The sequence below is a fragment of the Triturus cristatus genome, chromosome 2_1 (genome assembly GCF_964204655.1).
Source record: "Triturus cristatus chromosome 2_1, aTriCri1.1, whole genome shotgun sequence".
Classification (NCBI taxonomy): domain Eukaryota; kingdom Metazoa; phylum Chordata; class Amphibia; order Caudata; family Salamandridae; genus Triturus; species Triturus cristatus.
In genome coordinates this window covers 1,164,571,269-1,164,585,182 of record NC_140581.1, presented here as the reverse complement: position 1 = coordinate 1,164,585,182, position 13,914 = coordinate 1,164,571,269, and the positions used below count along the sequence as shown (strand labels likewise).

Sequence of the window (13,914 nt, the reverse complement as noted above, 5' to 3'; positions counted from 1 at the left end):
GTACCTTTTCTTGAAAATGGGTTTTACAATAATATCTTTCCATGAATGTCAGTTACCCAAAGGCAAAATGAAGATAACTAGCGAGCCCACCACTCAAAGCTTGACTTTGAAGCTACAGCGGGTAGAGAGTGTCTGGAGTTGGAGTTTGCAGAGACAGGCCACAGCCAGCCTATGTCAGGGCATGTCCCCGGAGGGGGTTCCCCAGCAGGACCCGGGTGCCAGGTCAGACGCAGTCGCTTCTCCTAGCAGCATCACGTGAGAGCCTCAAATTAACGTGGGAATCCTAGACTGAGGACCCCGCGCCTTTTGAGGTGTGCGCCTAACATTGTATTACTACACCTCTTACATGTTTCTTTCTGCAACGAGGTAGGCCAGGCACGGCTGCACTGCACCTTTCAGGAGCTTTGCAAGCTGCAATGATGTCTTCTCAGCTGCCTGTAGTTCAACGGCGCACACGCACGCGAGCGCGTGGACACACACATTAGTCAGTATTAATATTTTCATGCACATGGTTTGAATATTGTAAGTTCTAAGCCCACACTGTTTATAGTCACAATACACACACACTGTTAATGTCACACCAGAATTGGATTTTTGGGCCTACATATACATTTTTATTCGGAATTTTCAACAATGACACCCAATTGAAACACAAAACGTTCAAACCTTCAATACAAACACGCCCAGCCAGAATAAAGAGGGAGTTAATATCCTTAACACATATACATAAAAATATTAAACATAACAGGTTTCAAAAGGCTATTTCAGCTTCAAGCACGGTTATAGGCAGTATTGGCACTCGCTACCTCACGAGAAGTTACTATCCCTCCTCGAGACCCTCACTGTGCATCACTGTAGACAGCTATCATCCTGAAATCAGATTTGCATAATGAACCAAATCAAACAAAGGCAGCCTATTTGACAGATGTAACAGATTTCTTTCGTACACTTCCATTATGAGGTGAAAACATGTTTTGGGTTCTTGCCTGTATTTCTTCGCTAATAGTAAAGTGATCATACCTCAGACTCTGGACCTGCTACTCTTGATGGTTTTATTGACTGGATATGCTTCATATCTTGAAGGCTAGCGCAGTTCATTCATTAATCTTTATTCGGTTTAAAAAACCATAAAAGGTACAAGATAAAACAGTTCATACATATTAGGTAAGCGTAATTACAATTAATCATTCCATAATTCACCCCGTAGCGGTAAAAATAAATAACATTTTATCTTTATGATATAAAACCAGTTTCACAATTTGTTAAATAAAATACAATACAAATGCTAAGCCTGCTGTGCAGGAGGATTAAAAAAATAACATTTTAATGCTAAGCCTACTAGTCACCACATTGAAATTTCATATAATAGAAGGAAATATGAGTTCTAGGCAGATAATTAATACAGTGCAAATGCTAGGAAAGTACATATAGATGCTTAAAACTATCTAAATGAGTTCTGGGCAGAGAATAAAGTGCAGGTGCAAGAAAAGTGCATATAGATACTTAAAACAGCTCATGAAAATTGTGACATTTAAGTTTCAAGATCTTAACCATTTTAAAAAAATTCAAATTTCATACCTTTTTCTTTTTGTATTAAGTTGATTGCAAATAAGTATCTGCTAACACTAAAAACTATTTTCTGTGAAGTATCTGTTTTTAAAAATCCTTGTCGCTTCTGAGCAAGACCTGGTTCCCAAGTTCCGACAAATAGGTTTGATCCATTTTCGCCTTGGGATCTCATATCCTGGACAGAAAAATAGTAGATGGGAATCATTTTCTACTGCATTTGGTTGGCATAAGGGCCATTTGTTCGTGCCCATTTTTCTGTATTAGAATGTACTTATAAAACACCATAGCGGAACTTCATATACAGGGATTTTGCCAATTGTGGTTGGACTTTGTCCAGATATTGCTCGAAAAGTGTGAATTATTCTGTAAATAGGAACTGCGATGTCAGTGTGCCAATATCTCAACTATGGGAGATACTATTTTGCATAAATGCACAAAATGTAGCTTTCAAGATCTTTTTTGAGGACGATGTGAATGAGATGGGCGCCTCCCAATAATGGTTTAACTCTAGTTTGCAAAACCATGTGCGCACAGGCTTGACCCACTGAAGGCTAACACTCTGATCAAGCCTTAGGATCTCTTTTAACCCTTCTTTGTAACTTGTGAGTATTTCGGTGGCCCACAAATGCACCCAGAATAGCAACGGTCTCAATATAGTCTGATGGTCTATGCCCTTTATATTCAAATCTAGGATAATAGGAATCAATGGGTGTGTGTACAGGAAGACGTAGCAACATCCTGAAAATCTTGTTTTCCTCACCCACAAACGTATTCCTGCTAGTAGCCCCCAAGGTTCTGCACCATAAAGGCTTGCAGATTGTGCCCTATATTTATAGACTTCAAGTGCTGGGGACGTGGCCTTGGTTATGCTAGTGTTTTGTTTTTTCAATATTGGTGAGAACCTTTGGAGCAAAATAGCCCTTCAAGTGTGGGTACCAGGTCAATTTAGTATCTAATGTGATACCTAGGTAATTAAAATTAGGCACATATTCTAGCTTCTGTTTTTGGACTGTGACATTTTTCTTAAAATATTTATGTGGTTTAACTGCCATATATTTTGTTTTACTATAATTTATTTGAAGGCCCTTTGAGTCACACTATTCACTAAATAAATATAATAGATTTTAAAGACCCTTCGGGGTTTGTGAAAATAAAATAGTGTCATCAACAAATAAAAGAGCCGGTACTGGCACCCCTCCTAATTTCAGTGAATCATTGTCTGCACCCTAAAAGATGATTCACAGCGTCGTTTACGTATAATGAGAAGAGGGTGTGTACCAGCGCACAGCCGTGCCTTACTCCCCTCCTTATAGGGATTGCCTCGGTGAGTTCTCCCCTGGGTCCCCATCTAACTTTCGCATAGGTATCTTCATGCAGTCTCACTATCTGTATAAGGAGATCCTCGGCCACACCTTGATTTTTGAGAGAACTCCAAAGCAAATCTGTGGGAATAAGGTCAAAGGCGGCCTTCAAATCTATGAAAGCTATGTACAGGTGACCTTTCTTTAGGGTAGTGTATTTCCATCCTATACAGAGGATTCTGAAGACCTGGTTAATTGTACTGGTTCTAGCTTTAACCCCAGCCTGATAATGCAATAAAATGTTATTTCCCTCTATCCAATCATTAAGTTTTGATAAAATCTGCTTACCGTGCTGTTGTGCCTTTGTGTTTGGGTTAGGAATCTGTATAGATGTAGCCATAGTGTCAGCACCAGGCAGTGATACGGAGGCTAAGGGGAAATATCTATTCGAGCACACGATAGGTGGTGAAAACTCTCCGCCTCTCTCAACACTATTTGACTCATTTAATGCACAAATCTTCGTCTCCTAAGGGGCATCGCATTTGCTTTGTTTGGGACGCATAAATTGGGAACAAACGGTGTCTGGTGCATGAAGCAGGGGCTCGATTATTGCTTTTATCTGACCCATTGGTGTGGGACTCTCTACTTGGAAACCTGGGGGACGTTTGCAATAGAAAGCAGTGACTCTTGTTTTGCTCTTGTTAATTGATTTACCTTTGTTACTTAGCATTGATTCCACCTCTTCGATCAGGTTATCTATTTCATCAATGGAACAGTTTTCAGCAGCACTTTTTCTTATTTTTGATGATTTCCCTTTGACTAGTCCCTCTGAAGCCTTCTGCTTGCCCATTATGCCAACAAAGTTTATTTATTTGGGGCACAAAGAGCGTCCCTTTCCCCACACCACACCCATCCAAGATACCCTTGGAGTGTCCCCCTTTTCCTTATCGCTAATGCAGAGGTCCGTCAAGTGGGAGAGGAGCAGTTGGCAGTAACACACAAAACGGAAGGTAAAAGAAGAGAATCCCCTTAACGGATCCCTAGACGATTCTTTTGGCCAGTAAATTGCCAATTGAGCTCCCAGCCAGATATTCCACAGTACACAGTACTCCCCTTCAAACAATAAAGTTTGTGATAGCAAGTTTTAAATCCTCGTCCCCTGTATCGATGATCCAGCCACTGTCCAACGTTGCAGTTTTTTAAATGACAAAGTTCGAATACACTCCCGGTACTTGATTAAAAGAATGGGCAATAGCCTTTCTTTTACTGCTGCAGAAAGAGTTGTTGAAAGTCTTGCCTAGGGCTGGAGATAGACGAGGCGCTGAAGCCAAAGGGGGTGGCCCTGCCCTACCTCTTCCTGGAGCTGACTCGCGCAGACGGGCCCGCCCATGGCCTGGGCTTTGCCCGGACATGGCTCGGGCACGCCTGTGTGCATCTCGCGCTGTGGGGCCCAGCCATTGAACTTATGTGCCTCCGGGCACAGGGTGGTTGTGGCAACGGGCGCAAAGACCAGCGGGGCTTGTGGTCCTGGCTCCTCCCTCCTTCCAGCACTTGCGGGCTCAGTCCAGCACACAAGGCCTAAGGTATAGTTTCCCATACAAGGGAGGCTCTGCAGCAGTGTGAGTGGAGACTGGCATTGCAGCAGGTGGAGGAAGACTGGCAGGGCATCAAAGCACTTTACATGAACACCAGTTATAATTACACAATGTCGGGTTATTTTTTTGGGCCAAGGGGAGACTGTGATTTGTCCAGAATCGCAGGATGTTGAGTAGATGCCAGGACTCCGTGTTCTACATAATGTTCATAACTCCAGCACAGAGAATGTTCACAGAACAGGCTGAGGCAGCACTTACTAAGTTACATCGTGGGTCACATGGGACCAAGACCGAATCACGTGGAGTGGAAAGCTCTAATTATAAATTATTATCGGTCAGACGGCTCCTCACCGTCGTCTTTTCCACTCCCTGGGCATGATGAGGCAGGACCCATAGGTACTGAGGAAAGACAGCAAAGAATAGAAAATGACCAATCACTGCATGGCTTCATAATGAAGCCATACTGTGATTGGCCAAACCTCCCATCCAAATGATGTCTCCAAGACTAGGCCTACTCACTTCTCTTGAGCCATTTCAGATGCTGCTCCCTAGCAGCGCCAGGATTGGCTGAAGCAGGCAAAGTATATACTCCTTAGGAGACCTGGGAGGCTGCAGCTTTGATCCCCGGCTCAATAACGTTGTGCTGGTTGAAGAGGCCTCAAGTGCGCATGTCGGGTTGGCCATAGGAAGACACCTGTCGAACCTGGCATGCTCACTAACACTTCAAACCCCTGTGCTAACACTTCAGACCCCCTGTGCTAACACTTCAGACCCCTGTGCTGTCTATATTGATGCCCCACCCAGCCCACTCAAGATTAAATAGCCTAGGCATTCGCCTGCAATGTGCGCACGGCCCACAGCTGAAATAAAAGCACAGCAGTTGGGAATTTTTACCATTAAATAAATGTTGTTAACATTATAATGTAACATTTTTAATACAGGGACCAGGTGCAACAAATCCAGTGGGGGCGACACCCTAACGCTCCCATAGAGAAACCACCACTGTTGGCAGTGCCCTTACAAGGAGCAGTAAGGAAGGTGGCTTCTTCATGTTTCTGCCGACCTGTGGTGCGAGGAGTAACTTCAACTCGTCTGTCGCTGTTTGTACACTCTTGAGTCGATCCTGCAGAACTGTGTTCTTGTAGCACAACATGGGCATTTTTTTTTTAATCTGCGAAATTCATTGTTCCATCATGATTGAGAGACCAATAAAACAATTTCTTGTATTCAGGGGTAGGCTAAAATGAACTAGTGAACATATAATCAGTAGTTATCCAAAATACATTCACACAATGTGTCCAAGTCAGAATGCAGTGACGTGTCAGCGTTATATACACTGATAGACGTGCATCTAAAAGGAAAGACGACCACACTCGATGCAATGTACAACTGGAGTGTGGTTTACAAAAAGAAACGTGTAATGAATTCTCAACATAGAGGTTAAAGATAATGCAATATTTCCTTCAAATAAAAAATTAGGATAATAAACGCTGTTAAATGCCAATGTTTATATGTAGTTGGGATGTCATCAGCAAAGGTGAACTGCAGACGAGATGCAGCCTCCTTTGCTCTCATCTTTTATGCTTAATAACTGTTTACCAAACGCAATGCAATCCGATTTCATCCTAGTATGGAGCAAGCTCTAGCCGGCTTTACAAGCTTCCCAAAATACTGAACTTGGCCTTCATTGAGCAACAAGCAGCTTTCTCTTCGTCAGTATGGGCTTAGCTGCTAGGTCTCATGGGTGAGCGAAGGCCATCATGAATCTTTAAAAGCAGAATAGATAAAAATACACATATATGATGAATCCAACAGAGAATAACTTCACAACAGGTAGTTGTTCAGAACTTCATATCCTTTCTCATAACAAAAATCTTGTCATATATTCACTTAACTTGACATGTTTTTGGGTATTTCATCTGTTCAACCTACAATGTCTCAGTTTCCAATCCTTAGTAGTTAGATGACGTCACATGATGGGAAGGCAATCCTCTAACATGAACATGGCCACTCTCTAAATGCAAAGCTTTCTGGGAATAACACCTCTAAATAGCAGAGTGAGTTAAACCACCATTCTCAGATTGTTTTCACTGCTACTCCAGCATAACCTCCGCCTCCTTAACATAGTTTAAACGTTTATACGAATAATATTACTGCGAGTATAAAAAAGACTTCTAAAGTTCAGCTGAGTCTTAAAATGCACCTTTTTCGATCCTCAAGCAAATCAGGTTGAGCAAAACGTCAGTTTACCCCCTGTTTAATTTCGTCTGTTGTTCTTCGCCCCCCTCACCGCAAGCGCCTTGGAATGCTTTCAATTTGAGACCATTAACTCGGCGCTTTTTCACCATTGCAGACTCCGTTCTCTTGCTCATTGCCTTTTGCGTTGGGCAGTACGAATTGTTGCTCCAGCATGCGTCTTTAGGACCCCTAGTTCTCCCTTCCCTCCAAAGGCGCTTTAAGACCGCTATTTCTGGTTTCTAGCTCTCCACCAATAAATACAATAATACATTCTGTTTTCTGCCCTAAGGTGCGGCGTATTATAATTTAATCACTTCCATTCTGCCTTGCCAGCACAAATGGGCTCCCATTCCCTTTCAGGCTTCCCGCTTGATTGACAGATGGCCTGGTACCAGTTGTATGCCTTCCATCGAAGATGAAAAGCAAGTTTTACAAGCTGACTATCTGAGATGCGTTCGTCACTCAATATCTCGGAAATAAGTGTTCTCATCACTTGCTATTTGATATACACTGTTTTGTTTTGTAACCACGATTCAAAAAGATTAAATATATTCGAATTTATAGTTCAGAATAATGACTAGTACTTGGTCCAACAGCTGGCCTTCCCTGAGCAGATTATCAGACATTAATGATCCCTCAAAATATAACTTCGGATTCTGCTCTTAATCACATATATTGCACAGAGAACTCTTAGGTCCTGATTACGAGTTTGGCGGTGTCGTAGGGAGATGCCACACCAACACCCGCTGCCACACCGCCAAACCCTTCTGCACACCGCTCGCCAGATTATGAGTTCATTCGTGGTCTGGCGGGCACTGGTTTGGCGGTCCCACGGCGGCGCTTTTCAAAGGCTCATATCTGAGCCTTAGAAAGATACCACAATGGGAACACCAAAGATTGATCCTGCACAGCATGGACTGTGCAGTCCATGCCGTGCTGGAGCAGGGGATGCACACTGACAGGGAGGCACAAAATGAGCCCCCCTGCATGCACCCCCAGGCCCTGAGGCAACAGGTAGCACTATAAGACCCCCTTTGTTTCCTCACTGCCACACTTTCCCTGGTGAGGAAATTCGTAATATGTTTGGTGGTACCGCAGCAGCACAACCAAGCATATTATGGGCCTCAGACCTCTGTGCCACGGCCCAGAATCTGGGATCCCCTGCGGTTGCAGCGGTCTTTTGGCGATCTCACCACCAAACTCATAATAGGGCAGCCGGACCACCGATGCGGCAGTGCTCACATGGTCTCCGCAGCTATGGTGGTCCATAGGACCACTGTAGTCTTAATCAGCCCCTAAATCACTTTCCATAACTAAGTGCATGAAGAAGTCCTTGTATCTCGTTGACTGACCTAAGATGTGATTTTATTTTACATTTCATAAATAATCCTTTACCAAGTGCGTAATTATTTTCACTGGCTTATAGTGGAATACTATAAGCCAGTGAAAATAATTACGCACTTTAATTATTCATGCACTTAAAAACATAATTAACATTGCTTGAATTCACTCTATGGCTGGCATTAACCCAAATATAAAACAGTTACGCACATTATTGTATTTCATTAAAAATGTATTTTAAATGTAATGTTATTAGGGTGATTTCTGCTAAACAAAACATTTGCTAAAGTGTCTTGTGCTCGGTTGCAGATTTGTAGCTTTTCCTTCTTTAAATGGAAGAAACTTTCTATCACAACATGATACCACTTAGATTTATGTAACTGAAACACGTGTCTCATAATGTCATTCGAATCCTGTAGATCCGAAAATAATCATTTTTGCTGCTTTGATGAATCTTGGTATTATTGTTAGGCACATATTTGTACATGGAACATATGCATGCCATATGTTTCCATTCATGTTGTTCAAAGCGTTTGTGCATGAAAAAATGTTTGTAAACTCTCTATAAATGCAGACTGTGTGTAAACCTATTGAAAAGGCATTTGCATCACATAAGCAGCTTGCATACAAATATTTTAATGCCATATTGCACGTTTTATTCTTGCTATGAGTCACAGATACATTTTTGCTGGCAGTTGAATAGATTGCAACTTTGGCTATCCTGCACCAACAAGCAGTAGTGTGACTTGCTGTTCATCTACACTTTATTCCCGTTACATCACCTATAAAATCCGATCACGTAGAGGACAACAAATAGTTATAGTCATAGTCCGCTTTATTCAAATATCTTGAAAGAAACCATAAAAGCGGAGACATAGATTTACAGCAGCCATGTTAAAACAGAATACTTAACACTTGGACTACATTTCCCATGCGTCCAAACAACATCAAAGTTCTACAACCAGAAAGTTCATCCAATTGGGGACCTCCATTTGACATAACGGTTGTTTCCGTTTCTAGGACTTCCTCTTTCTTCCTGCCAACAAGCCGACTTTAGAAGATCATCACTCCTGTTTAGAAGATTCCATCCCTTCAACCAAAGAACATGTGTGAGAAGCTGGATTTCCGTTAGCATCCGCGATGAACAGACAGTACTCAATACATGAGTGGAACGGACAATCAGGAAAAAACCTTTACTTACCTCCATACGAAGTATCAATATCCAGACGGGTCATGCTCTAGAATGTAGGTGGGCTAATCCTCGCCTCCGAGTCCTTAATAGAATTGAAACTTTAATTCTATGTCAGGACCCGTAGGCGAGGATTAGGCTAGTTCAAAGCTTATCCACCACGAAAGCCGCTATGGAGGGGACTGATTTAAAATAGAACCTTTTGAAGGTAGAGTCCCAAGACCAGTCCGCTGCATTCAAAATGTCCTCCAAGTGGGCCCCCAACACGAAGTCTTTGGAGGCCATTACGCCTCATGCTGAACGAGCACTGAACAGCCTGGTGTCTATGCCAGCCTCTTGCATAATCCACCTGACCCATATGACTGTGGTCGGGGATGAGGCCGCCCTGAAGAGTTTCCGCAGCTCGATCAGCAGTTGTTTCTCCCCATGGCACCAGAGCTCCACAGTCATTGGCCTTTACTCATTGGACAACACACAACTTGGGGGACACGGGAAACGCCGGGTAGGAGATCACCCGGGATTGTGTTTTGGTTTGTCTGGTCACATGAAAGGTGACCCCGTCCGGGGTGAAAGATCTCTCTGAAAAATTTAGCGCCCTGAAGTCTGACACTCTCCTGCAAGAGATCAAACACAGCAGCATAGCCAATTTGGCCGACAACTGTTTACGCAAGAGATACTTATTTCTTGGCCATCCTGAAAATAGGTTAAGGACCTTATTGATTTCCCACAGGGTAGGTTACCTCGGCTCTGGGGTAGGAAAAGTGTGATCCCGCGGAGCAATTTCCTGATTTGCGGATGTTCCCCAACCGGAAAACCCACAACTGGAGTGTGTCCAGCTGAGATCGCCGACCTGAATGTATTGATCAAGTGATACGCTAGACCCTCAGAAGCCAATGCCAGGCTGAGAGGTATCGGTTGACCGTACTGTCCGCCCATGCTCGAGCCAGGAGGTCCACTGCATTTTATGAAAGGCCTGACACTTGCCATCGAGTCCGGTAGTTCTCCACACCATCAGCGGGAGACTGTCCCTCAAAATTAGGGGATGAGAATTGCCGGCTGCATCGTCCAGGAGATGGGGCGATGGGTGTAGACAGATTGGAGAAGCCAAAGAAAGTTCCATCAGAACTGGAAACCAAACTTGCGACCTCCACACTGGTGTAATCACCACCACCTCCATTTGTTTACGGCACACCTGGGTGGTGAGCCGCATGATCATGGTGAACGGGGGAAACGCATAGCCCTGCTCTGTCCACCAGTCCTGGAGGAATGCATCGGTCGCCAACGCTCCTGGGTCCGGTCATCAGCTGAGGTTGCAGGGAAGTTGGTGATCGAGACGTGATGCGAACAAATCAACCATGAATGGGCCCCAAAGTGCGAGGAGGGTTTGGAACATCGGGGGGAATAGTTTCCACAGGCTTGAATCCCGCAGGTGACTGAATTGCCAATCGGCCTCCTGTTTGGCTGAACCCTGGAGATGCTCTGCGGTCACCAAGATCTGATGTTCCAGGTGGAACTCACAGAAATCCTTTTGGAAATGTTTTGGTTTGGTAGGTTACCTTGGGTGGCATTCAGCCAGGGCCAAATACTGCAGGTACACCCATCTCCAAAATGTGTCAATTTTATTATTAAAAACTTGATGTCTTCAGACTTCATTATGGGACCTATTGCGTGCACAAGGCTAAGACGCACAAGTGGGGCACCATTTATATCGGGAACAGTGTGGGAATACAAAATAGTAGAACATTTGTGATTATCAATTGAATTTATCAATATTTTGAATTGTAAAATGGAGCCCGTGTGCAAGAGAGAAAACATTTTGCAAAATGCCTTCTGTATAGCATGCAGGTAGGGGTAATCACAAATTCTGAGTTTAGCATCAATAAACTGTTGAAGTGTTGGGGGTATTATTGAGATTGCCAGGTGAGTCTATTCTGTAAGGAGAATATAGGGAGTGTGTTGGTCTCAACTTTGGAGATAAAAACAAAAAATGATACTTGCATATTAAGATTTCTATGCATGCATTTGAAAATTACTTTTAGTGGGAGTTTTGTTGATCCGAGCACTATATCCGGAATCATTGTGTGTTTTTGAGAGGAAGTAGGTGCGGAGATAACATTTGGAAGGTGGGAAAACTTTATATGAATGATTGCATTTTGATACTGTGACTACTCCTGTGAGAGCATGTTCTCTGAATGTTAAACTGCAGTGAGCACGAGCGTGTAATTTAGACAACAGAGCATATATTTAAAATGTGGAGAACAAAACTGAGGATTCGGATGTGTGAGGAGCTAATTTCAGGTCAATATACAGCACAGGGAAAAGATGGATTTATGAAACAGATGTACAAATGTGTATTTCTTTCTTATAGGTAATGGAACTTAATAATGTGATTGAAAAGGATAAACGAATAAAAGGCTCAATTCAAAGGCATTTTAGATTACTATTTCTGAGTGGGATTTCTTAAATTGCGCCCCAAAAAGAATTAAAGTAAATTAATCTCACTCCAAAGGAGAAAGAATTCATAGGTTTCATGATATTTAAATATTTTATGAGTGTATTACAAATAAATGCAACTATCGTGGCAGCTACCAGACTCTGATATCGTTAAAGGGCTAGTGTTCCAGTACCATGAGCCTCAGTTCATAGAAGTAAAAAAGAGACCAATGTAGAAGGCTTCACAAACCTTAACAAAAGAAATAGAAGAGAAACAGCTTACCATTGTCATGCAAACTCGAGAAAGAAGCATTGTCGAACTAGCATTTCTGCACAATATTAGCAACAATGCATATTAAAGTAAACCGTAGCGCACCAAACTCCCCATCTAGATCTTTCCAACCAGGAGCACAAGTTCCCAAAATAGAATTAGACCTGGTACCAAAAAACACATTTTTTGTTGAAACCCTTTCCAAGGAACCCGCTTGTTTGCCCTGAATGTATCACCTTCTACTAATAGCGTGGCGGACATCTTGGCTTTGATATTGACTGTGAAGTCATGATTGTGGCACTATTGTCCATAGGACTGTCAAACAAATTGTGTTTGAGAAAATATTTTTTGGGGGGGGGGCTAAGGATGACACAGTAAAGTATTCTCAAATTTGTGCCTAACCATTGTTTAGATTGAAGAAAACTATTGCTTTTGATACATTTTTAAAATGAGAGTAGTACAAGACCCTTCATAATCTCGGGCACCAGTCACCCTATTAAAGTGGGCATCTCAGCACTTTGTTGCACGACGTTAATTTATGAAAACCAACGAGTCACACTCAAAATATGTAGGAAGATAAGGTCATCACTTGTTTTATGATACTGATGCTAAACGAATAGAGCAACTTGCATGCTCATGATATCAAAGGCGACGTTTGTGTTCATTTCTGCCAGGCAGCTGGGTGTCTGCTAGTATATGTTTTTGCATTCAGCCGTGAATTTAGAGCTCTATTGGGGGGCGGGCCAGAATCCTAGACAGGCTTTTCCTCACATTCTAGCCTATACTTCACGCCCAGCTCTGGCAGACTTCATTAAGAGGCCAGTTTATTACGGTTCAATTAGAAATATGTTGTTCCTATCAATAACAATCACCATGTAGTATTTGATTATTCTCCTCATTGAGGTTCCATACCTCAAGTTCTTTACAGTTCAGGATTCTGATGACATTGTCCCTATGGTTTTCAAAATGGCTTTATCGAAAGCTGCTTCTCGTGACTAACTCCTCTGTTCTTCTGATGGTGCCGTAGGAGGCCGCGTTGAGAGCTTACTACATTCCTGATGACCAGCAAGACTACGAGCTGCAGACCTACTGCCAGCAGGATCTGGTTTCTGATGACATCATCAATAGAAATGGATCCACAGACGACAGTAGGTGTGTCTTCCGAGAGGGTGTGCCCGAAGCTTGGATCATCCGAGCCAAACCAAAGGATCAAGAAGTAATAAAAATTTACCCTGGCTGGCTCAAGTAAGTTCACGTATCAATTGGGTTATGAGATGTGTGTCTGAAAGAGGCCATTCTTATGTGCTAGTACACTGCTATCTTTCTTCCTGCCTACTGCTGAATGGTCTGCATTTCCCATTTGAGCGCGAGGAGTGAGCACTGCCATTTAGAGCCATGAGTTCTAGAGGGGTTACTTATTTAAGAAAATGACTTTCATCTTTGCTAAAGCAGTTTGACTGAAATGGTATTCCCACAGCTAACATTGTGAACATAGGGCCAGATGTGCGAAAACTAGTTGCAAAATACTTTACAACTTGTATTTTTGCACCTAATGTAACATTTGTGAACCCACCTACATAGTAATGGGTCGGTTCAAAAAGTTCTGAACTGTAGTGGCTTTGTATTCTGACCTACCTTATCAATATTCATGAGGTATGTCACAAATTGGGATTCACTATGATTGGTGGCCATTAGAGGGATGGTGGCCTGTTGGGGCCAGATGGACACAATGTTAGTGATCGCTTTTTCATTAAAGAAACGGGGCTGCGTAAAATACAAATAAAAATAAACTTCAAATCAAGCTTTATTTTGGCAGAAATGCCATAAAAGCACATTCAAGTAAAAAACACGTTATCAATAGAAATCATATTTATCACTATAAAAATGTATTCAGATTAAAATAGACAATCCAAACGCATAAGACATACTTATCTAAAACTCTATGTAAAATCATGCAAAATTTGTAACAGTCACATA

General features: G+C 42.5%; 1 protein-coding gene across 2 annotated transcripts in view; it reads left to right on the top strand.

Moving 5' to 3' along the window:
- DGKQ (diacylglycerol kinase theta) overlaps positions 1 to 13,914 on the top strand; it is a 1,093,519-nt gene that overhangs the window by 836,681 nt on the left and 242,924 nt on the right. For both annotated transcript variants that reach the window (XM_085636612.1, XM_085636613.1), the window contains exon 9: positions 12,965 to 13,182. In XM_085636612.1, the coding sequence (XP_085492738.1) occupies positions 12,965 to 13,182 (218 nt within the window). The remainder of the gene's footprint in view (positions 1 to 12,964; positions 13,183 to 13,914) is intronic.